This window comes from Mastacembelus armatus, chromosome 3 (genome assembly GCF_900324485.2).
Source record: "Mastacembelus armatus chromosome 3, fMasArm1.2, whole genome shotgun sequence".
NCBI lineage: Eukaryota > Metazoa > Chordata > Actinopteri > Synbranchiformes > Mastacembelidae > Mastacembelus > Mastacembelus armatus.
The window spans coordinates 9,890,468-9,915,725 of record NC_046635.1 but is presented as its reverse complement, the minus strand read 5'-3'; the positions used below and the strand labels follow the sequence as shown (position 1 = coordinate 9,915,725).

Sequence of the window (25,258 nt, the reverse complement as noted above, 5' to 3'; positions counted from 1 at the left end):
CTAGCATGTAATGACACTGAATTATCGTGTGCTGTACTGAGAAGCACACTGACCAACTCACATAGCAAATGGCTGCTAGTTCTTGACGCAGATTGCTAGCTTCAAGGCTGGTCGTGCTCTTCATAGGGTTCAGACCACTGTCATATACGGTGAACTTTGTTCCCATGAGGTTTGACCTCCAAAGAAAACATAACATCATGTGTTGGCATGAGTGAAAGAAACAACACAAGAAAATATTTTTTTACTGTGTCACTGCATAAATAACATTCATCCAGATTTTGTAACGCGATGGTTTATGGATGCTTATTCCTATTTTGCCCTTTCAAACTGATGAAATAATGTACAGCATGTTGCGTCTTCTTACATTAATAGCACCATGACATGACATGTTCCTTAATTATATCAAACATGGCAGTATGCATGCACAGATACCATTTTGTGTACCCATGTAAATACTGTAATTTCATAATATGCATAGTATTATTAGCCAAAGTTATGCATTCCAGTTTCCAATACACAGATGTTTTCTACATAACCTTTACTCTTTCTTCCAGCTATGCTCTGTGAAAATCTTTACCAGTCATTTTTACAGCAAGTCTCATTTACTATTAATAGGAATACAGTAGCAAATTTTAATACAGATAATTAATTCTCAAATCGTGACCTATTGATCATATCCTCCAAAATATTATACAAAAATGTGTGGGTAATATTGAGTAGATTTTGCTGTTTGCATTTTGCCACCACTGTAATTTTTCCGCTATGACTCACAAACACATATTCATAAAACACCCACAGCAGTGCAACCGATAAGTCAGAGGTTCACTGTTGTGGTTTACACGTGGCCCATGTGCATCATATATGGTCATCTCCCTCAGGGACTCTTGAGAAGCTCTAGATGAAAGGTCACTGTTCATTTAAATTTGTATCCCTATCACTCAGGTTGGATTGTGATTGCAAAAGATTGAGCAGTGCATCGATGGTCAGGGCAGCTCTGAAGATTAAAGACTAAACAAAGCCATTTTGATTAAACTCCCGAGGCGTTTCTGTGGTCCCACTAACACAGTCTTGAAGCCGTCTCTGGCAATTATGTCACTATTTGCTTCTGACTTAAACATTAAGAGAATTTACAGCTCATGTACATTGATAGCAAGGGCATAAAAATACATGGCATATTTAAAGCAAGAGCATGAATTACACAAAGTTAATGCAGTAATACATCAAAAAACTAATTTCTTCAAATTAGCTGTTAGATCTCAATTTGATTATCACTCATTCCTCAGTTTAGTATGTACAGTTTTGTGAACATTGCTGCAAAGTGTTAGTCATACACTTTTTTCAAAGGCTTTACAGGACTAGATTTCAACTCTAGTTTCAATTATTTACATATGAATACATAACTAGAAATGTATTCTAGTTAAAATTAAATATTTATGAACTATTAATAAAACATCTATCAACACAAAGTGCAATGCCAAAAACAAAGTTGTAAATAAAGTATGGGGTTAACTCAAATAGCAGTGGAAAGTTAATTAGGAATCATGTACAAAAGGTTTCATGTAGCAGGGCCACTGAGAACTTACCTCAGTTTACCAATGAAGCTCTCTCCACCTCGAGACAGATCAGTGGGATCAATCGAGATAAGGTAATTTGATGTTTTGCTCTTTTTCCTCTTCCTGCCAGCTAACAGGAACACCTGTGACAATCCAAGACAGGAACCATTTTAGGAAAATATGAATACAGTGGTCATCTGACATAAAGACATTTGTCCCAAATTCTGTTGTTGTTTACAGTAACAATGTTTCTGCTCCCTGACCCATCTCACCTTTTTGCCGTCCTCTCTCTCCAGGTGAAGGTAGTAGGTGGGATACATGCCCCTGTCCATGCCCTTCTTGTCTCTGGTGATTCTGCATTTCACTCTGACACCCTGGGGTGCAGGTCGCAGAGAAAACTCTTCAAGGTCATCAACATCAATGGCAGGTTCACTGACGGGTGGAGTGGGTGCTGAAGCCACCTCCTGTAAAGAAAAGAGCCCACACAGTGTAAGGTGAGTGACGCACTAGGGTTGACTTTCATTAGAACAGAGTAATGAGTCTGAAGATCAAATCGTCCACTGGGACTGAGAATGAGCACACTGTGTCTAAAAAAGGACCTGCTGTAGCGACAGAAGATTGAGTTCACTGAAGGGAAAGATTAGACATATGAGGCACAAAAACTAATGATGGTTATCATTAGTAAAGTGCCAGCTGGTGTTTAATTCTGAACTGAGGGAAGAGGCTGCGTTTGAAGAGAGGGTTACACAGTTATCTGACCTGAGTCATCCACTAACAAAAGCAAAAGCAAAAACTGCATTGTAAACCTCAAAACAGTACAACAAGCTGACTTTATATGATCAGAGATGTGAAAACAGCTGGAGACAACATATCATTTCAAAATAAATAAAACTATCTACTATCTAGTAATGAGTACATACAGTAAATTACACATTAATGCAATGAAAATGATCCACCTGAGCCGTTAAGCATGGCTTTCCACATCAGGTGGATAACTCCTACCCAAATAACATGTTTTTCTCCTTTCAAACCCCTAGAGGCAAATAATGAGAACGAGATTATTTTTCCACAACCTACACACAGTATCATTCACGCTGTATCATACACAGCAAAATGGCTTAGCAATGACATCTAAGTGGCAAAAAAAAAAAAAAAAAAAAGACAAGGCAGATAAAGCAAAAGCCAAACATAATTTCAGTATTTCAGTATTATTTGTAAAAGAAAAGTAGAAGCCAGATGGCAATGGCAGTTCAGTCGTATCACATGAATCCATACTAGTGACTGTATGTTAGTGACTCTGAGTTATGAAACTATTTGAGCGACAAAATTGAATCCACATTTGTTTTCAGTGGTAAAAGGCACTGGTTGGTGTATAGTATAATGGAGTATAAATGTGCGCTGTAAACTTCACTTTACCTTGCATGACTTCTTGCTAGTGGCAGAGCCTGGTCTTGTGTTGCTGTTGAGCTGCGAGGAACTGGAGCTAATTTCATCTTCATCATCCTCTTCTTCATCAAAATTCATACTGCTGGATATACCTTAAAAATACATATAAGAAAGAAAGAAAGGAGAGAAGGAAAAGGTGTCAGATTTTTTCCCTGCTGTTAATTGGTAACGTGTATACTGAAATAAATGTGGCTTTCAACAGGAACACATTCACATTTCCTAAGCTATGAACATATCACTGTTTGAAACTGTCAGACATTTCTTCATGGTGTGAGATTTAAACTGAACAACAATCTCTGGTGTTATTGCAGAGCTTTCTATTTCTTGTTTTCATCTACTGTTGCATGAAGTCTATTGCTTTCAGATGCTTCCTTGATTGATGCTTCCTTGATTGATGCTTCCTTGCCTAATTTAACTGATTTTATACAAAAATAGCACTTAAATACAGTGCATTCAGAAAGTATTCAGACTTCCTTTACTTTTTTCAGCTTTGTTATGTTGCAGCCTGATTTTTTTAATTAATCAACACTTATTACCCAATAATGAGAATGTGAAAGCAGAATTTTAGGAACATCTGTAAATGAAATGAAAATTAAAAACTGAAATTTCACATTTATGTATTCAGACACTTTACTCAGTACTTAGTTGAAGCAGCAATTACAGCCTCGAGTCTTTTTGGATATGATGGAACAAGCTTTGCACACCTGGATTGAGGGATTTTCTGCCATTCTTCTTTGCAAATCCTCTCAAGCTCAGTCAGGTTGGATGGGGACTGTCGGTGGACAGCCATTTTCAGGTCTCTCCAGAGATGTTGGACAGGTTTCAAGACAGGACTCTGGCTGGGCCACTCTAGGATATTCACAGCGTTCTCCCTAAACCTTTCCTGTGTTGTCTTGGCTGTGTGCTTAGGGTCATTATCTTGCTTCATTGTTGGGATGGTATTGGGCAGCTGATGAGAGGTGCCTTTTGTCCTCCAGACATAACATTTAAAACTAAGGCCAAACAGTTCATTCTGGGTTTCATCAGCCCAGAGAATCTTGTTCCTCATGGTCTTAGAGTCCTTCGGGTGCTTTTTTGCAAACCCCAAGCAGTTTTCATGCGTTGTGCACTGAGGAGGAGCTTCTGTCTATCCACTCTGCCATAAAGCCCAGATCAGTGGAGCCTGCAGTGATGGTTGTCCTTCTTAAACTTTGTCCCATCTCCACACAGGATCTCAGGAGATCAGTCAGCGTGACCATTGGGTTCTTGGTCTCTTACTAAGGTCCTTCTCCCACAATTGCGCAGTTTGGCTGGGCAACCAGCTCTCGGTTGAGTCCTGGTTGTGTCAAACTTCTTCCATTTGAGTATTATGGAGGCCACTGTGCTCCTGGGCACCTTCAGTGCAGCAAAACTTTTTTGTATCCGTCCCCAGCTCTGAGCCTATTGACAATCCTGTCTCTGAGCTCTGCAGGCAGTTCCTTTGACCTCATGGCTTGTTGCTCTTTATACTTATGCCCATACTTTATACACAACTTTTTTTGGCATTGCACTTTGTGCTGATAGATGTTCATCATATGCATTGCCAGCTGTGAGGCCTTCTATAGAGAGGTGTTTGCCTTTCCAAATTATGTCCAATCAATTTAATTTACCACAGGTGGACTCCAACCAAGGTCCTAAAACATCTCAGTAACGATCAAGAGAAATGGGAGGTGCCTGAGCTAATTTTCATGTGTTGCTGCAAAGGGTCAGAATACTTGTGTAAATGTGATATTTCATTTTTTCCTTTTTAATAAATCCACAGACTGAAATTGTGTTTTCACTTTGTCATTATGTGACACTGAGTGTAGACTGATGAGGAAATAAAATGAATTTAAACAACTGTAGTATCAACAAAACATAACAAAACAGAGAAAAGTGAAGGGGCTCTGAATACTTTCTGAATGCACTGTAACACTTAATACCAACTTTTCCCAGAAGTCAGTTAATTCAGTCAGCGAGCTATAATGTTACTTATTTGGTGAACAATTCTGAGAACACATTTCATATTGTTAGCAATGCAATGTAAAGAGCAGAAGAATTATACCTGTGTACTGTATTTACCCTCAGTATATACACTACTTTTGCTTAAAAAACAATCCCAATTCAAACTGATTATTATTATTTATAAGTGCACGCTACAATAAATAGTCGAGTGTTTATTATGGTTGTGCTCATCACTGGAATGAGCACAACTGTATGTATAATGAATAATTAATGCCTGATGTAATCAGTGTTTGAAGTAACTCTCCTGTTTTAAAGAAACAGTAATTATGTTGATAGAAAGATACATTAGCATGCTATGCTGGTGTCTGAATTACAACATACACACAGACTCTTTAAATGGCATTTCTGTTTGCAGTTGGAATTTCTAACATGTTCACCCACAGCAGCTGACCAGACTGCCTGGGTGTAAACATGTATTCCTGGTTGGGCTATTGCAGATGCAGTGACAGAACCTTTCTTGGACACTGGCAGTACCTTTCTTCAGCATGGTGACACGCAGATCCTGTTTACTCTGTGACTGCGTACAGCTCATGACAGGCTCTCCCTCACCCTCCTCTGTGGTGTGGTGACCCACTGTCAGGATCTGGATCTGACCGTCATCCTGCTGGGAAGCCAGGCCATCGATTGCTGTGGAGCCACAGTCCCACAGGAACAAACTCCATCAAAATGCAGCCGCACGACTACTGTTCGACACTAAGTATCTCTGATTAACATACAGTAACTGCCGAGATGAAGCCCAGTAAACTAAAACACGGGTTTTAGGTAATTGTTCCAAAAACTTTTTCTGTTATTTAATTAGCTTTTAATGTATAAGAAGTAAGAACATTATGTCTGTGCTGCAACAGCCATTCAAGCACAGATCATGAGTCTCAAAGAGACTGACTCAACTGACTGACCTTATACAGTGCAATTAAAAAAAACTGAATAAAGATGATAGGAAGGATGAAATACAATTATACATCATCCAACACTGTTTATAATGCTTTAATCCCCTTTTTGGCTTAATCACAAAGATGTGCATGAGGAAATTCAGGGTCTTATGGGATGGTATGTGGCATTAATGTGCACCAGTGACTAATAACATAGCTATTTCTTTATCCAACAGTTAGTAGAAATATAATTCTTTTGGCATGTTTATGAAGGATTAGTCATTGCTAATCTATAAGTAAATAAAAAGACCTGTCAATACGCAAACTACACTCATTTATTCTATAGCCTTGATGCAGCTGATTTTTTTAGTCAGTGCATAGTAACTTTGATATAAACATAGCATGCTTGTGCTCGAGAGAGTCAAAGCATCGAGTGAGAGTGGCAGTACTAGTCTAATTAAGCTTTTACCCCAGTTGAGTCCCATTAACTGTTTTTCCTTTTTTTCTGAAGCAGTCATTCCAAACAACAGCATCTACTGTATTGTAATGCATCACAAGAGCAGCTTTGTGTATCAGAGCCTGATTTTTCTGAACTGATTCTTTTTTTGTGTGTAATTATTGTGGTAAACTGTTGTGGTACATTGAAAAGAATATTTTGCATGAATTTTCTGCACAAAGGATTTAGCATAAAAGCAAATGGAAAAGTCAAAGAATTCTCGACACTGCTGTAATCCATTATTTCAGCACTCAGTTTTCCTCTTCCATCTGAAGACTAATTTATGTCTCCACTTGTGGTGTTGTGTCAGCAGGCTGACAGCACTCAAGCTGTCATAGATCATTATAGACAGTTGAGCTTTGACAAGCATGGCACCACAGCAGTGGCTAAGAGGGCAGCTTCACTGGCTGCGTTTGTTCACAGATGTAGCTTAGAAATCAGCAGGCAAACCATTATCTGAGGATTGCAGAGAGGGCTTAGTGGCAGCTGCTGGATGTTGCCTCTTCTGTTTCACATTGTAGATGGCCCTTAATGGCTTAAATCTGCTTACTGCATATTTAAACATGAATTCATAAAGACCAATTTTGCAAGCATACGTATAGAGCATTTGGTGTGTAGTGTGTATATATACTCAATATTAAACCAATTACACAGTAGGTCTTTTGGTGACGTTAACCTTTTCTGACCTCCTCTGCAGTAATTCAGTCTGACTCTTTCTTGCAGCATGCCTGTCCATATACCTCAGTTCAATCTGTTCTTCAGTGTGTCTGACTACCCATTTGTCTCAGTACTGGCAGGCTGACCTTTGTGCTTCCCTTTCCTCTCCTTCTTGTCACTGCCTGTCTGTGGAGTCGAACTGGCCGATGCTTTGCCCTTTTTGCCTGAGCGAGGCGGCTGTGTGTCCGCTATCACCTTCACTTCGTCCTGTTCAGCTTCCTGCACTGAACACAGGGAGGGAGATGACCAGCAGCACATGCAGGGTTATTTTGGAGAATGGACAGAAAAGGGGAAGAATGGAAAACAGGGTTGAGCATTTACAGTGAGAAATAAAATTAAGTATTTAATGTTGAATAGATAATAAAATTAAATGCTATGTTGTATAACAGTTTATACAAAGAAGAATACTTTTTTTTGCTATGACAACCAATATTAAACCATAAATCCATAGATGCTAAGCCACAAAAATGTTGCATATTCCTCTTCTTTTCACCAGAATATCAGCCTAGCACAGAGCAACCTTTTGTCAATTTATTTCTCTTCTCTCTGTAGGAAACGTGACAGTTCAGGGCCTTAAGCCCAGAAACAGGCCCTCATAACTGGAGATTAGATGCTCTGCTCTGGCCTCTGTGTGTAGATAAGAAGACCTCATCAATCCCAGTCCTAACAGCAATTCTGCTCTCAGGTGGATGGATTTGTAGCACAGTCTAAGCACCTGCAATACATGCTACATTTTGCTGTGCTGGTTTTACATTGGCTAAAATTTAAAATGGTAATGTAGGCAGCATTTTCACAGTTTTTTTTTATTATTATTGAGCTATTTATTATTCTAAGTTTGTGAATTGTGCTGCTTGCAGCCCAAGAACAAGACAGAGTGAGTGAGAAGCAGCCTGATGTCTTTACGTGTTTAATCCATATTGGGTCTTAATTCCTGTATTTGATTTTTGTGAATCGACAGAGACCCAAAGGAGTCTCAGGCTTACTTACCATGATAGATGGTGCTGCTGTTGCTGCTGAGGTAGGATTCCACAAGCGGAGCCTGTTCCTCGCTCTGTTTGCCCCGACGAGTGCGAGACCTCCCGTCCACATTAGACTGGACCATCAGGGGCTCCTGCCTCTTCTTCTTCTGCTTTTGTTCAAGGAGCGCTCGCTGTTGTGGAGGTTTCATGACACGTACACACAGAAATGTGTCCAGATAGAAAGAAAGATAACATAGCACAGAGACACCATCCAGTCCATCAGTATAAGCGGTAACTGAAATTAAACTCTAAAATACAGGGGCGATGAGATTGCTGGAGTAAATAAGCACTAATAAATAACACATTTAAAAATAACCTCTATGTTTGCATTAGCATATTTAACCAGACAATCACTTAACACGTCTGAAAAGATTTTATATATAGAGTACTGCATATGACATTTGTAAAAGTGCCTCAGTAAATAATGATGTACTAATTTAGCTACTAATTGTTTAGGACTTCGTGCTGGGTTTAACAGCAAATGAGAATAACACAGTCTCGGATATAGAATCTGAAGATGTTTAAGGATGTGCTGCCCAAACCATTTTGACCTGAGGCTGGAAATAGCTATTCATCTGGACTAACTGTCAGCTATATGCAAGTCTTCAAACCAGAGCTCATCAAATATTGAAGGTTTCTATTAGTGGAGAATTCAAGCTGCAGAGCATTGGGGCTCTACAGTGGTTCACATCTTTGCCAAGACAGTGATGGCACAGAACAAAGTTTTGATTATTTAGGTATTTTGACCTGTGGGTTAGGCATCTTAACATAAATACTGGAATAAAACGTTTGAACTTTCAACTCAGTATTGAATTGAATTGAATCCAGTTGGTCAGGAGTAAAAATAAGTCAAAATATATTTTCATGCTTCAATGATCATCAATCCAAGCATGAACTGACTTCATTATAATAAATGATGCTCAATCAAACATAACAATAATAATAATTTTCATGATGTTTACATGCCCTTACAGTAACATTTGTAGTAATCTTATTCTTCATCCATTTAAACTTAACCGTGGATGACAAGCTGCTGTATTGCATGGGAGAAGGGAAGGTTTAATTAGGAAAAGACTGCAGGAGCATTTGATGCAGCTCTAACTACAAAAGAGAAGATACAAAACAGTATTGTAGGCTCGTTTCACACTATTCAGTTTAAGAAAAAACTGGATATCAGAGACAGCAGTTGTCACCATGTGTAGAAAGGAACTGAAAATGGCTGAACTGCAGCCCGGACATGTTTGTTTGTCCTGGTTTAAGTGTTGCTGACAACAAACAACGACAACAGCAGTATCACTTAGCAGAGTGTGAGGCTGCCAAACTTCAGTGTGACTGAGGAATCCTGTTCTCTGTATTTCTAACTTCTAACTCTTTTTCAAGTGCAGATGTTTGACATTTGAATAAAAAAATATATACTTGTGTCTATCAATAGTGGGGTGGCATGGTATAACTTGACATGACATGGTATGAAGTACATGGCATAATACATAATACATAATACATGACATGGCTAGTATTTGTTTAGGTTGAATCGTATGTTTGACTCATTATTTGCAATATGGAGTACCTTCGTAAACCTCTATAAATGTGTAAGCAACCTGAATCACTGTAATTAACAGAAAAACAAAGCAATCTCCTCAACATAATCAAGTTCATGCAATATAACCTGCATTAGACATTTGATGGAGGAATCCATCTAAAATTATTTCTGTATTTCTGTATGAGGAATATAACATGCATTCTTTTTTTCATTCAGTGGTAACTAAATTCTTGCAGTACACAAGAACAAAGTCCAATCACAATATGCAGTATTAATACTAAATAAAGTTCAGATGAAGCAACCAGTTTTCTTTTTTTTTTTACTTGATTAGCACTTCAGATATCTATAATTGAATTGTAAGTAGTAATACATTAGTTTTAGATATCCAAAAAGATATTTAAGATATGTGTTAAATTATAGATATCTTTAATTGGAATTATGACTAGTTAAAAGTCCATTAAAGATATCTGTTATTCAACTTTTAACAAGTCAAAATGTAATTATAGATATCTGGAATTCACACTGTGAATAGTCAAAATTCTATTGTAGATATCTTAAAGTAGTTTCCCCATTCAAGTCAATGAACTGTTGTTACTAGTCCAAATGTCATTGCAAATATCAGTAAATAACGCAATAACATTAGTGATATCATTTTGGATATATCCAAAATGGAATTTGTCAGAAAGCCAGAAAGTAACTGTACATATCTTGAATTAGAATTGTGACTAGTCAAAATGTAATTTTAGATATCTGAAATGCAATTACAGATATTCAAGTGAAACCTATCTAATGTTAAAATAGCTTGCCATACCTGTTAGTTACCACACTGTCACATTAATAATCAGAAAAGTATGTAACATTGTAAAGCACCGGTCAAAGTTATTATCTAAAAAAAAGTATTAATCCCCAATGAAAAGAATTTGTAAAAATAGTAGGTAAAATGAATTAAATAAAATTAATTTGAAGCAAAATATTTGCTAAAAAATAGAACTATTCTGTTCATGCTGTTTATGTTGAAATCCACTTACATGTTAAAAGATTTATTAAGGTTCAAAATAATACTTCAGTGTTTACCTTTTGTGTATGTACAAATGACTTAATGTCTCGTAGGACATGTATTATGTACATCATCTCATCAGAACACTGCGCACAGAGAAAACAAGACCTATCTTTCCATTTGTGACCCCATGATGCATAATTGATTTTGCCTGTGTTATTCTATTATCAGATCTGCAGGAGGAACAACAATGACTTACCTGCCTGTCCAGTTTTTGCTGTCGAAGGTTGGTGCTTTCATCATCTAAAGTGCTGCAAAGAAAATAAAGGGAGAAATGTGTTAAAATGCTAAAATATGCTGAAACTGTGGCTGATGTTTATAATATAATAATGACTTTATTTCCTGCAAAAGGTTAACTGCTTATAACACTGGGCTATATTTTATTGCCTATAAATAAATGAACCTCATTGTGGACATGAGGATTCAGTGCATTTGTTTCTGATGCTAAACATTTTCACATAGAGTCCTAACTACTGCACTCTCAAAATTGCCCAAGTCATTGATTAAAAAAAAGAAGCAAAATCTAATGATTTGTTGAAAATAATGAATACATTTTTTTAACAGTATTAAGGGAAATTTTTAGATTTATGCATTTTTATCTTACCTATCAGTTTAGCGCAAAATATAGGAGGACAGATGCAGTTCTCGTTTACTACTGTATGTCAGCAGAAATTAAGCTATACTGCAGTAATGTTACTGTCCATCTTTCTACGCATGGTTCACACTGAACAACATATAGTATCCAACCTTATGACTGAACACATAGACAACAGCGTCTGCCACAAGAAAGACATAGAAATCGTGTTGCATTATTTTTATCTTTAATAGTTATAATTATTTTAGACCCGTTTATGATTTTGGATTATATATATTGTTACCAGAAAAGGGAGCTGGTGAAGTTTAAATCTTCCTTCCTTTACTAAAAACAGCATCTGTGGCCAGTTTCACAATAAGCAAAAACACACTTAATTTCAAGTTATTCACGTGACCTGCAGCTGATCGTCATCCATACACATTTCAATATCCCAAAGGATTTCATAGCTGTAAAGGGCAGTCTGTTCTATAATCATGATGACCACGTCATTAGTCATCATGAAGTCAGGACTGACCACAGACTTTTTTACTTGTTTTCTGTGCAGTGTTGTTGTGTTCATGATTTTACTGAGATATATATATTTTTTATATCCTTGTATTAATGCCTGTTTTTTCTTTAACTCATATCGATCAGATAATCTGATATATCCTAATCTTACTATAAAGTACTTTGGTTAATATTGTTTTGAAATGTTTTTAAATAAACTGATTTGGATTGACTTATGTATCAAAATAAACTACCTAAAAGTAATTCATGATTAAAGTATTTAATTGTTTCAAATGTTATCACACCATCCAGTGGCTATTATCAGTTGCTACTGGGGCCCTACTCCTCCTCCTTGTCGACTCAGTTCGTTGTTAACACATGTCTGACCATTGTCATCATGGCTACGATAAAGACCACAGAGCGTAACATGTTTAGGCACAAAAACAAAAGTTAGGTTTAGGAAAAAGCCCTGGTTGACTATTAGTTTAAAATGTGAAACAGCTGTGTCCTCTGTCAAAACCCTTTGTTTGTTGCTCAACCATCCACTTCGACCTGCTGCCTTTGCAGTATTTCTCATTCCTTATAGACCAATACCAATGGTAACCAGTAACCCTGTTACCAGTCCTCTCAAGGTTGCCTATTTAGAACATATGCCAGTACTATGGCCTACTGGTAGGTGCAGTTTACCTCTTCTGAAGCATAATTATGTGTTTGAGAACAACTGATAATAGCCATTCAATGGGGTGCGCACTTTTAAAATAGCTAAATTACTCTGTCTTTTTTCACCAGATTATCTTGTTGCTGTTGTTTTGACAGATGATACAACCCATGTATGCAAAGACGTTCTCTATACGCCTCAAAACAATTCTTGTGTCCCCTGCAGCAGATTTAATATCTGATGCAGTGCAGAAAAAAAATGCAAGCATCAACATTAACACAGTATGCAGTTAATTGCATAATATGAAGAACACATTTGATCAGTCTGTAAAAAGGATTTTGTGAGTTTGCTGAGCAGATTGTTCTAAGACAACTGCATAATGTCCTTCTCTACAAGAACACCAGTATTGACTTGCCCATTATTGGATTAGGTGGTTCCCTGTACACTGACATAATGCCACTGGCCTAAGCAAACAGCTAAAGGTCAGTGTAGCACAAGCAAAGCTGGAAAAATGAAAGTCTAAATGATTTCAGCCAGCTGGCCCCCGCTTCTCTCTTCCACAGAAAGGTGCCGGTGCAAAAGTGCCTGTTAAACAATATATACAGTGATAGATTACAAATTATGAGTGCTGCCTTCTTTATCGCGTCATCCACTGTATAAACAATGACTAACATAAGGAGTTAAACATTATAGCAAAGAATGGAACAGAAGCAGAATCAAAAACCAAGCTACAGTTTAATAGCCATTTACAAAACATGCAATCATGGCAAAATGATTAAGGTGTACAGATCAGTGACCAGATGAGGACTATACGAGAACAGGGCTGCAGCATTTTTTTTACCCCACTGTCTGTCAGTGTATTGTTTTCACAAATTAACCATTTGTGTTCAAATAATTGGACATGCCCATCTACCAGATCTTGTCTGATCAACATCCATCCATCCATCATCTATATGTGCTTATTCCTATTTAGGGTCACCAGGATCTGCTGGAGCCTATCCCAGCTCTCTCTGGGTGAAAGGCAGGGGTCCACCCTGGACAGGTCACCAGTCCATCACAGGGCCACATATAGACAAACAACCTCACACACTCACACTCACTCCTATGGGCAATTTAGAGTCACCAATCAACCTGACCTACATGTTTTTGGACTGTGGGAGGAAACCGGAGTATCTGGAGAAAACCCACACAAGCACAGGGAGAACATGCAAACTCCACACAGAAAGGTCCCTGCCAGGCATTAAACCAGGAACCTTCTTGCTGTGAGGCAACAGTACTAACCACTCACCCACCGTGATCAGCAAACACAAAATCCAAATTTAAGGAACAGGATAGGGCAGGACTTTTGAGAATAAAACATGTGGGATTTTAAAAAATTATCCATTACTTAAATGATTAATAAAATATCTAAGCCAACCTTGAAGTGTCTTAATGTGCACTAATAAATTAATGAACAGATTCTTTCACCAGTATTCTTTCACCATCAGTATATGAAATGTCTTCTCAGTGGTTGCTTGATGGATAACGAAGCATAATTTCACAAGAATAAAATTATTTCATTTACCGAAGAGCTATATTGTTTTTCAACAAAATTATAATTTGACGATGCCAGTTTTTGGCATAATATTGCTAGAGTAAATTTTACTTCCATGCTGGGAACAACAAACATCATTTCCATATTAGATTTTTTCTTATATTTGTTCTTTAACACCATTTTTAGTCATTGTTCTCTGTTAGAGCCAACCCTAACCACTGGTTGTGGGCCCACTGCGCTGCCTTCGGCTCTGCTTCTGAATAGCCTGCATAAATTCCATTTACTAAAGGTGAATAGATTAATCACTCATTAACAAAGCAGCAGGATTTATCCAGCACCAGTGACTGACTGGTTGCTCTTTCACATTGCACCCAGTCATCCATTGTCACTGCCAGAGTTTTTTAATCACCGACAACACAGCTACTGACTGTTCCTTCAGCCCGTGTTGATGGGCATTTCAGTGACCCCTGAGAAACCTCAAAGGTTCCTTATTAGAGTGGAATGAGAGCTTTTCTCTAGAAGAGTCGGAGAGAATGAGCTAGGAGAAATGAGAAAAAGATGAAAGATGGAGGGGAAGAGGTGTTTGCTGAAGTGTGATTAATGAGAACATTTTGTTGTTTTTCCAGCACGCTTAATGGGACTGAAATTGCTTTGTTTCATAAACAAAGAAACATTTTTACATGTAAATGCAGATTATAATGCTGTTTGTTCAATTTCATTCATTCTCTTATAAAGCCATGTTCTGTTAGCAAGAATTAAAAACCTTTAATGAATACTGGCCTGAAGATGTATAAATAATGTGACATCCAAATGATAAATGCCCATATGCTCTAAATGTTTGTATGAATTTGCAGTGTGGCTGATTACACAATGCTGATCTGGTAATTGCATGGCTGAGTGTTACAAGATGATCAAAAGCAGGAAGCGTTTCCAATTTAATGCTTGTATAATGTTCAATTTTTTAACTTGTCAGTTTTTTATCCCTCAGCTCACTTAATGGCAACAGCGGCAAATCTATTTACATTTTCCGTTACGTCTTATTGCCGCGTGGTAAATAAGAAGAGGTTCATCATCATGGCTGATGAGCATTCTTATAAGCTTAATATCCTGATTCAAAAGGCTGAACATGACAGTGATGATGGCGAGTCAGTCTGTGCAGGTATCAGCATGTAAAGAATCAGTGAATATTCAGTCTACCAGTATTTCTGCACTGCTGAGTTTGATGACAAAGGCCCACACAGATACAATAAAAAAGTATTTACCTCCCACTCTCTGTCAGCCATACAGACAAACAAAGCACTCCATGTCTGCAATCAGAGTAATCAAGTGTGTGAATAGGCATTAGACAAGAAGATAATGACACAAACAGAGCTGTTCCAGTGGAGGTCAAACGGCTCATTAATTTGGAGAGTCTCTAAATGGTCCGATCCTGCAACATACTTTACAGAAACTTATTTATTTACTGTAACTCAAAATGTTCTGAGAAGATCAAACACTAATGTCCAAACATTTGATTCATCATGAATGGATCTCATTTACTCTATATACCCATATATATATATATTTATAAAAAGAAAAGAATACTGGACTAAGATTAAGCACTATATACTCTACATAGCAATGGGTTCTTATGAATATAAAAAAAAACTTTACATTGATCTCATTATAATATATATGATATATTATGTATAAGAATAACATTAAAAATGTCTGTTGCAAATGCCATGTGCATCATTATTAAAAAAAAAGAAATTTGAATTGAGATCTAACTTGAACCAAATTTTGATTTAGACACAAAAACTGTGAACCTGGGGAAGTGAGTTTGGCACTGATTTGAGGACAGGATTCGCGTGTCAGTCACTGACACTCCTCTTCGCCTTTAAAATAATTTTATACGTGTTAAGAGGTTTTATGTGTGACAGCCCCTGGATAATTGTTCAGCGACAGCACCTAGCAACACTGAAGGACAGTGCCAATATGTACACAAAGGCATGTTTAATTTTCATTTTCATGGCCTAATCCATGATTGAGAAAAGATAATCTGATGAGCACTGCACAGACCCAGACTGAACTTTTAAAACAAGTAATTAATAAAAATAATATTGACATAATGTGGAATTTAAAAAAAAAACTAAAAACAGATAATGGAACTAAATGTCATATTTATTACATGAACTGTTGTCAGATGAAATCTTCTGAAAAAGAAAAGTGAAATAACTTTATGAATAACTTTTTTGGAAAAACACCAATTTGACATGTTTTTTAGTCAGGAGCATACAATTTTGTTGTTGTTGTTTTCTCTCTGGGGTTCCCATGTCAGAGACAAAAGGAACAGAGTTGTACAAGTCTTCCACAGCTGAAATGCAAATCCGGCGAATCTGCTCCGTACAGAAAGGAACTTCCACACAATAACTGTGGTTTCTTTGTAGATGTGTGTATTTATGAGATATGTTTCCTTCATTTAGCTGTGCAGCTGTCTCCCCCAAGTCTACACAGAGGCCTATGCATTTTTCATGATAGTTTCATGGCATTACTCAGGGTGGTATATGTACATCACAACACATTCCCAGGCACAACAGTCAAGAGCCACTAGATTAATGCCCCAAAAGGAAGAACACAAATATGATGTTTTACGATATGGTTGTGTCTTCATCAGATAATGTTCAGTATGTGGTCAAGGTCAAAATATAGCCAATAAAACACATCCACATAGGCCACACATGAATTTACTGTGTTTAAAATCTGAAATACTGTGCAATCAATGTGCAGCCGCGATCCCAGAAACAATCATCCCCTAAATATTGCAGTGTAACTAGTGTGACTACTACAGTAAATAAATCCACCAGTGGAAGTGGATCTATTGGCACAAAAAAAAGAGGGAAGCCTAACTATTTTACACACAGGTCACCACTGATGTCATTTCATGGGATGAGAAAAAAAACTGTTCATTCACAAACCATCAATCTCGCCTCTCCCACTTTTGTCACAGGCACTCAAAGCGTGTAATTCAAGGGATAGTTTACGGGTTCATTTCTTGTGAATAAAGTTTTAGTTGACCAGCATTTAATTTAAGCTTTTCACACGTCTTTTCTAGAAGAAAGGGTGAAAAATATAGTCATCTGGTAAGTACTATTTGGCCCAAGTCATGGAATAAGTTTTAAGTCAATCCTTCATAAAATTCTTGTACATTATTTTTGATATCAGTGTTTCTGCTCTTTCAAGAGGTTTAAAATAAATTCCACATGTCACTGGTGCAGTGTCATTCCCAAATTTGTGGACTGCCACCGTAACTTATAGCAACCATGAGCCAATGGCATCAAAGTAAGCAACGAAACCATGGCAATAGGTATTCAATCAGAGGGAAGGGCCAGCACGGTTAGTTCAGCACTTGAACTGATGAAAGCATGTATTGGTTTTAAAATAGGGCACTAAAAGTCATGAAGCCTTCAGTTTTTTTTTTTTGTTTGTTTTTTTTTTGATATTCACATAAAAATATATCACTTTCTATCAATGGCAGAATTATACCCCCAGCATGATGCAATGAAGATCATTTTGGTGCCCATGCAGGCAGACATGCCTTTTTAGACACAAATATTCACACACAAAGGCTGGGACTTCCTCAGTGACAAGACAAACAAATGAAACAAATGAAAATATGTACTGATATGAATGGAGCCCTACATCCTTAATATCACAATGAAACTACTTCTGAATCCAGTTAAACAAAACTGAATCTAATTATAAACAATTTCACACATGTATAACACAGTAATGAAAGAATCTGATTTTAATAATTTAGGCAGCTGAAATTCTGGGTTATACTTTTGCATTATTTAATTTTTTCTTGTGATAGTCCTTTAAAAGGACCCTCAGTCCAAACTAAATATAAACAGAAGCAACACATTGCTGCTTAACATGCTCACAGTACCAAAAACAAAAAATACAATACAATTTTCATCATTACACATCTTTGCTTTTATTGTGCCAATTCAGTGTTACCATTATTAATCTGATCTCCCTGTCAGATGCTCACACAACTGAACACCCGCTCAGATACACACATCTACACACCGCTTTCAAAAGATATTTTCTGTGTTCTCGGGAATGTGATACACTACCTGTAGGGAATCCAGTCGGAGGAGTGCTTGGAGCTCATTCTGCATCAATCACCCTCACTGCTGCTGCCTAACTGCAAGGCTAATGGCCTGCAACAGCAACAGTGCAAGTGGCTACAGGGTCTGAGGACAGTGATCACAGCCAGTGAGCTCACATCGCCTGTTCATTCTCTGCACACAGCCCTACAGTATATCCCCAGCCTGCCTGTGTTTTTTCGTATCTCCTCTGGCTGTGGGGTAGCAGATGACTAAGAATCCAGGCAGACAGACAGCCACACTCAGTCATGCACACCGAGTACATGAAATAGCCGTGTTCTTCTCTTCCATGTGTATGGAAGAGCCAATGCCTCTCCTCGTCTCTTCTTCCATCCGCTGCCTCTGCTCCTGCTCTGCACTGGCTCTCTCCCCTCTCCCTCTGCACTCTCTCTCTCTCTCTCCGTCAGCTCTAAATTTCTCTCAGTTTCTTGCCCTTTAAATCCCCCCTCCTTTACTTTTTTCTCTCCAAATCTCACTCTCCGCCTCTTCACCCAAATTATCTCTCGTGCACCATCACCTACAGCAGAATTGAATGCAAAAACATAAGCAAAAAAAGAAAAAATAAAGGTTATTGTCTTGCCTCTTTGATGTTCCTTCTATGCTATTTCTGTACTGTGCCGCCCCCCTTCGCTCTAAAGCAACCATACACACTCTCTTCCTCTGTCTTTCTGACACTTTCAGTATCTTGTTTATAAACTGCATTACAAGAAGCATGTAAAACAGGGACTCAGATGTGTTTTCAGGACCATAATTTATTTATGAGAGGCATTAGCATATGACTGTGCAGACTAGTGTTAACAGCCTTTAATTCAACACTCTCTACAGCCGGACAAAGGCACCCTGTGATAGTGCCACAGCTCTGAACCTCTCTCACACACATCTGCTTCCGCCCTCCGTCTGCCACCCCTAACTGTCACCACATAAACACACATCACTCACTGTGTTCCCAGGGTTATTCAGAAGTCCATCTATAGACAGTTAAAGCAAGCGGCTTCCATGTAAAACTGCTGCTCTACAAGGAGTCGATTCATGTCAACTCTGTCAACACAAAAATATCTAAGTTTTAAGTATGTGATCCATGCATGTGCAGGTTTTACACAAGTGAAATTATCTGAAACAATCCTGAAAATCATTAAAGGAAGAAAGTCTATTACTTGTAGGTGCAGATAAAAGCATTTCACCTTTCACATCTACTGACTCTCTGCAAAACAGCCGCAGGCAAAATCCTGTATTTGCTGTATTTCTTCATCCGTGTTCTGCACCAATTCCTGAGTTATATTCACATGGATTTAGAACATTCAGTGCACCAACCCACTCTGAAATACATTAAAGTACACACACAAACACACACATTTATGATTGCTGAGGCATTGGTAATATGTTGGAGCTTACAGTGTTACGTTCATTCTCCCAAGGTCAATTTTTGATGCAGTTAGACGCACTTTGTTACATGGTGACACACTATTGTAATAATCTCACAAAGTGTTTGTTAACTAAAGACAATTCACACAGTGCAGTCATTATATAGAGCATTTAAGCATTTTCCATTAAATTATTGATTACACACCTAAAAACAAGCATCATTGATATAAAGTGCAGCAACCAAACATGCAGTCAATATACTGGATAGTCCAACACACACACACACACACACACACACACACACACACAGAAGATGTACTGCAACGTGGTGGTATTCACCTCTACTGTAGAGGTGACAGCTTCAACGCCTCTGCAGCTGCTTTACTGAAAACATAATGAAACATTGATTGCATTCTTGAAAGGTATGGCCTTTCAAAAATGCCAAGTCACAAAGGCATTTCATTTTGACTCCAACGCAAAGCAAGTGTTGACAGAATGGACAATAAAATAAATCACCTTCCATAAAATTTAAAAACAGATCAATCCCTCACAGTGTTGTACCCATCAAGTCGCAGAGCACCAGCAACATTTAAATCAAAAGGAAGTCAGTGCGGTCAGTTTTTAAGAAGGCTGGTAATATGTGGGACAATACATTAGGTTCTACACTGGTAACATATTTAATAGAGAAGTTTGTTATTTGCGCTGCTAAAAAAGAGTCAAATGTTACTGTATTTAATTACTGCGAGGCATGTTGACAACAGTTTGTGTTTTACTAAAGTGGGCCGTAAAGTCAGATGTCCCTCCTACACAGCTCTGCTGTACAGAATCGTAACTCCACTACAAAAGGCAAATCCCAGTCTTCCCCCATCAAACTCCAAAAGACCAAAGGAAAGATTGTGTAGTGTTTGTAACGCAACCCAGGGGACCCATGTTCTTTTTGAGTTTTGTGATTTATCCAGTAATAAGCATATCCAGATAGCACGGAGCCATCTGAAGACACAACAGCCTGCTTCAACCATGCTTCCTGCTGCAGTTATCACAGTATTTGGGAAGACATTTGGTTTAACTTGTCTTATTGAGATTTTGGCTCAACAACCATCAGCTCTGCCAAGGGCATGAGCAAGGCACAGATTCCTCTTATTGGCTGCCATATAAGCTTAGAGCAAACATACGCTTTTGACTATTACAAGCAGAGGCTACTAAGCCTTTGTGAAGAGATACATTTAGACGATTGTCAACGAATGTAACTTAAATCTTTCTGTGGTTCAGCTGGTGAAAGAAAATGGAACAAGCCACTCCACTGAGGAACAGGTGTAGGCACAGCACAGTGCTTAATATTTGATGCTGAAGGGGAGACTTTGAAGTTTGGCTTTTGTCAGGAGACTGTTCGAATTGGGAGGAAGTTGAATTTTTGTGAAATTTGTGAAGATAAAAGGATCTCGTTCCTCCTACTTAATTTAGTAAACAGAATGCTCTCTTCTGCCATTTTCCCTCTTGCCACAGAGCCATTACTGCATTAAACATTAAATGATAAGATCCTCTTGACAAATTTAATTTTTCCAGTTCAGAATTTGTTCTCCCAGAGGCATTTTCTTGTTGGTAATAGGAAACCAGCAGTATCCATAATTACAATAATGGTTCTGGCACAGAAGGCACACACTAATGTGAAAATGGATCTCTGGCTTTTGCTTGCCTATGTCAAACTGGCTGTAACACAGCTGCAAAACACAAAGCCTTAAGAAGATAACAGCCTGATCAGTCAGCCAGAACATCTCACAATTCACGAGTGACATTTACAGTAGCTTTGTATAAATCTGTATGCTGAATATTTGGATATTTTTATCACACGCAGAAAACCAAAAGCCCCTCGAGTCCAAATTCTCAGTAAGCAAGGAGGCGATTTCCAACATGCTAGAGCCAACTCCGCTCTTCTGTCCAACATAAACAGGCATTACTTGTATTTTGGCACTACACGCAGCAAGTTTGATGATTTCTTTATGTCTGATAGGTTGGATGCACAATAATTTGTGGTTGTGTGGTTGTGTCGCACCTTCTCAAAGCAGTTTCTCATCATCACAATTTCCATCACAGTTAATAGTGTTAGAGCAGTTCCCTTTGACTTGTAAAGGTGAAAATTCACAAGTTTACACCTCAGAAATTGCTGAGCATGAGCACTAAACAAGGTGGTAAAAACCAGTGGTAAACTTCCATAAAAAGTTGTGACATTTCATTTCAGCATGACAGACACCTGGAAAACATTATATGAGAGGCAATAGCATATGACTGGATGCTAAGAGGAGCAAACAGTGACGTTTATACCTGTGTTCCATTATTTACATATAGTAGAGGCTTCATTCGTTTCATTGCTTGATGCCCATGCTTGATAACCACCTTATCACAAAAACTGGATAGGAACTGCCTGGATGCACCATTAACAATAACCACTGTGTTGCCAGTTTGTGCTGCAAAGTGCAGTGGATAAAACATGTGTGTCCTCCAGATTCAGGCAAGAGAAAGACATATGTCTCTGCTGCACTTAGAGAAGCCTTAAAAATGGGACTCATCAAACTTACATGATGTATTCAGCCTTGAAGTGTGGACTTCGAAGTATGCAATTAGGACACGGCAACACAGGAGTGAGTCACTGACTGGCTCCGCATTACATCACATCACACACGGGAGCGTGCTGCACTTCAGAGAGACTGGAGGCGTGCCAAGCGATCCTGTTACTAATAATGTGGTCAAAGCTAAAAAAGCCATGTCTGCATCAGGATTAAGAAAATGGTTGCTGTTTAACAACCCACCCCTGTTTAATCATACATACACAACACTGTAGAGTATTACAGGAATGAATGGGTTACAACTAATATCAGATGGTGCAACAGCTTGTGAGTAAGTGTAACCTGACTTTGGAAACTGCTTTTGGAAGCTCAGACATTTAATATTTAACTGTACAACCTTTTAGTCACTCAAGAGCGCTTCTTTTGCAAGTGCTTCTGACGGTAATAGAAAACTTCTGCATTTACATGTGAAGGCATGATCAAAACAATAAAGCAGCATTACACAAATTTTCAGAGTGCATGTAGTGGGAAAAACTTCAAATAAATAGCAAGGCATACACTTGACAAGGCAAAGCAAGCTATTGTTCCCTCTTGTCACTCAGGAAAGTGGCTAGAAACCCAAATTAAACAGTACAGGGGAGCTGCAAATCCTTTCAAGGCTTTTCTAAACTGTGATTACATTGCATATTCAAACTACATCTGAGAGCCTTCTTGAGAAATCACAGTCCTAATCAGATCCTATTTGATTGTTCAGCCCATGCAGGAATGTCAGGCTAATGCACTGTGTAATGATTTTACAATAAAACCAGCCTCATTCGACCTGTAAAATACAATTTAGGAAAAGCTCTTTACATACAGAATGGGCTAATGAAAGAAAATCCCACATTTAGCTAGAAACAGCCCACTGTGGCCTTCTGTGAATCAGCAGCAGTTCCAGGTGCAATTCAGCAGATAATAACATCATTTTTTATAAAGACTTCAAAAAATCTTGAGAAAATGAAGAAATGTATATTTCTTTTTCTTTTTTTTTTAATTATCTGCAGCTAAAACCAAAACGCCATTCAATGAAGGTTTCTATGAGGCATTTTGTTTAAACAGTGGTATCTTTATGTTAAGGGGAGCTGTAAATCGTAGAGTGAGAGAGAGAGAGTGAGAGACAGAAACAGAGAGACTATGTGTGTTTGTGTGTGAGAGAAAAGTAAATCTCACAGCTTCAGAAACAGAGAGTAAGAGCCTGTGTCAGCTTATGCATGAAAAGAATGAAAAGTGAATGAGCACATTGACTCATGTCCAGTACAAGTTGAATCTAATGTGTGTTCTCTGTTAATTCCCTCTAATGTGGGTAATGTGGTCTTTGCCGGTAAGAAGAAACTGTGGAAAATTTCAATTTGTAATTCAGCTATATTTTCAGGAAAACATTTGTAACACCATCACATAAAAGTAAACTTTCATTGTACTACTACAACGATAATCAAGTCTTACTTCACCTTATCTTTTCTATGTAACATGCAAACCAAGGCTATGTGTTAAGTTAGTTTCTGCCTTCTGGACTCTAGTGCAGCATGCAAGTGTGCTAAAGAATCAGCAAATACACATACACAGTCCTTGTATCAACATAAATCCCTGGGTCTCATCTCTCAGTGCCTAACAGAGGGCATGCATAAAACATGATTTGGATTAGAAAATGTCACGCTGGATGAAACAGTGTCCCAGTGAGGCAACCAGATGGACTGCTTCAATATACCGAAGTTCTTTTGCATTCTCTTTTTTTGTAGCACAGCTCTGTCTGTGTATGTATAACGTGAATCTGTGTATGAATAGCATGCTACTGTCACTTGTAAATACGTCATGAAGATAACATTGATAGAATTGAGAGGCTCCCCACTCCTGACTAACCAGGCAAATTAACTTCAGATGATCAATATACAACACATTACCTGTGCTGTGATATGTAACACAAAATAAACTAAATAAAAATATTCCTATATCATTTGGAGTCTGGGTTAAGTTATAATCAAAACAAAATTGTGCTAGAAATTATACAAGCAAAATGTTGCTTGCAAATATACAAAATGTGATAACAAATGCAAAAAGCTGCACAAAAACAAATATAATGGTGACTGTGAGATGAATCACCAAGAGGAAGAGACATTGCATATACCACTGCCTTAACAACACATCTATCTCTGAATGTGACTCTGTAGAAAGACTATATATTTTGAGCTTTGCTAATTTGGTATTTATGACAGGGTTTCCCTTTGGAAACCACTCGTATCCAAGGGCAACAAACAAAGATGCACAGCTTAGTTTATAAGAAACATAAAACCTAATATGGACTGATGAGTCAGCTCCCATAATTTTGCTGTGTATCTCTATTCAGATGCATTTAATTTAAGCAGCCAAATTTTGCTTTAAACTCACAATGTTATTTTGCAGTGATTGATTTGTTTTTGTCTAGCTGTTAAAAGGTGCCTTACTGGTTCTTCCCAGCTATCAAATGTGTATATAAGTGTTGTAGTAACCTTAAATCAAACTTCCATCAGTTATGAAAAGTAGGAAATACAAATCTACATAGAGGTACATTCATAATGTATTGCAAAATACAGTCCTGTCTTTAAAAATGAATTTTCATCACCTAGTGAAAGCACTAAAAGACCATTATAAGTAAAAGTAATAAAAGCTTAATTTGTCTTCTCAGAGGTTGGTTGAAACGGAGGATAACAACTACATCTTACACAGTCTGACGCATATCGTACCTCACGCCTCGCTGACAAATAGACAGCAGACAGGCAGAGACGTTAACTAAGAGTGTCGTCTTGTCAGATGCTGTACAGAGTGTACCTATCTTTAGAGGAGTGCATGTATGTGACTCACTGTTTCTAAGCTGTTTCTTCTCATACCGTACTTATCTATCTTCTTTGTGCTTTATCCTTTGCTCTCAGATTAGTTTTGCATGGTCATCATCTCCAGTTTAAAAAGCTCCAAGAAATTACAGTATGAATTAGTTAACTGCCGTAGACAAAAGGAAGAAATAGCAAACCATATGACATATGACACCAAAAAATCTAAAGACTGTTTTTTGGCTTTCTAACCATCATTCTTCTTCTCACAAACAGCACATCAGCCATCAGTTACCTTTTTCACTGTGAAGTAACATGTAATACCCTGTAATAATCTGACCATGTCACTCTA

At 37.9% G+C, this 25,258-nt stretch overlaps 1 protein-coding gene across 2 annotated transcripts in view; it reads right to left on the bottom strand.

Annotated features, from left to right (window-relative positions):
• Positions 1 to 25,258, bottom strand: part of tub (TUB bipartite transcription factor) — a 40,044-nt gene that overhangs the window by 3,004 nt on the left and 11,782 nt on the right. The window contains exons 1-9 of one of the 2 annotated variants that reach the window (XM_026320147.1): positions 18,111 to 18,245; positions 10,919 to 10,970; positions 8,091 to 8,253; positions 7,190 to 7,327; positions 5,496 to 5,648; positions 2,970 to 3,091; positions 1,826 to 2,017; positions 1,584 to 1,696; positions 62 to 176 (exon numbers count right to left, since the gene is read on the bottom strand). In XM_026320147.1, coding sequence (XP_026175932.1) covers positions 62 to 176; positions 1,584 to 1,696; positions 1,826 to 2,017; positions 2,970 to 3,091; positions 5,496 to 5,648; positions 7,190 to 7,327; positions 8,091 to 8,253; positions 10,919 to 10,970; positions 18,111 to 18,148 — 1,086 coding nt within the window. In that variant the 5' untranslated portion in view covers positions 18,149 to 18,245. Of the gene's footprint in view, positions 1 to 61; positions 177 to 1,583; positions 1,697 to 1,825; positions 2,018 to 2,969; positions 3,092 to 5,495; positions 5,649 to 7,189; positions 7,328 to 8,090; positions 8,254 to 10,918; positions 10,971 to 18,110; positions 18,246 to 25,258 lie in introns of those variants that run through there. The other variant, XM_026320146.1, reaches the window with a different exon arrangement.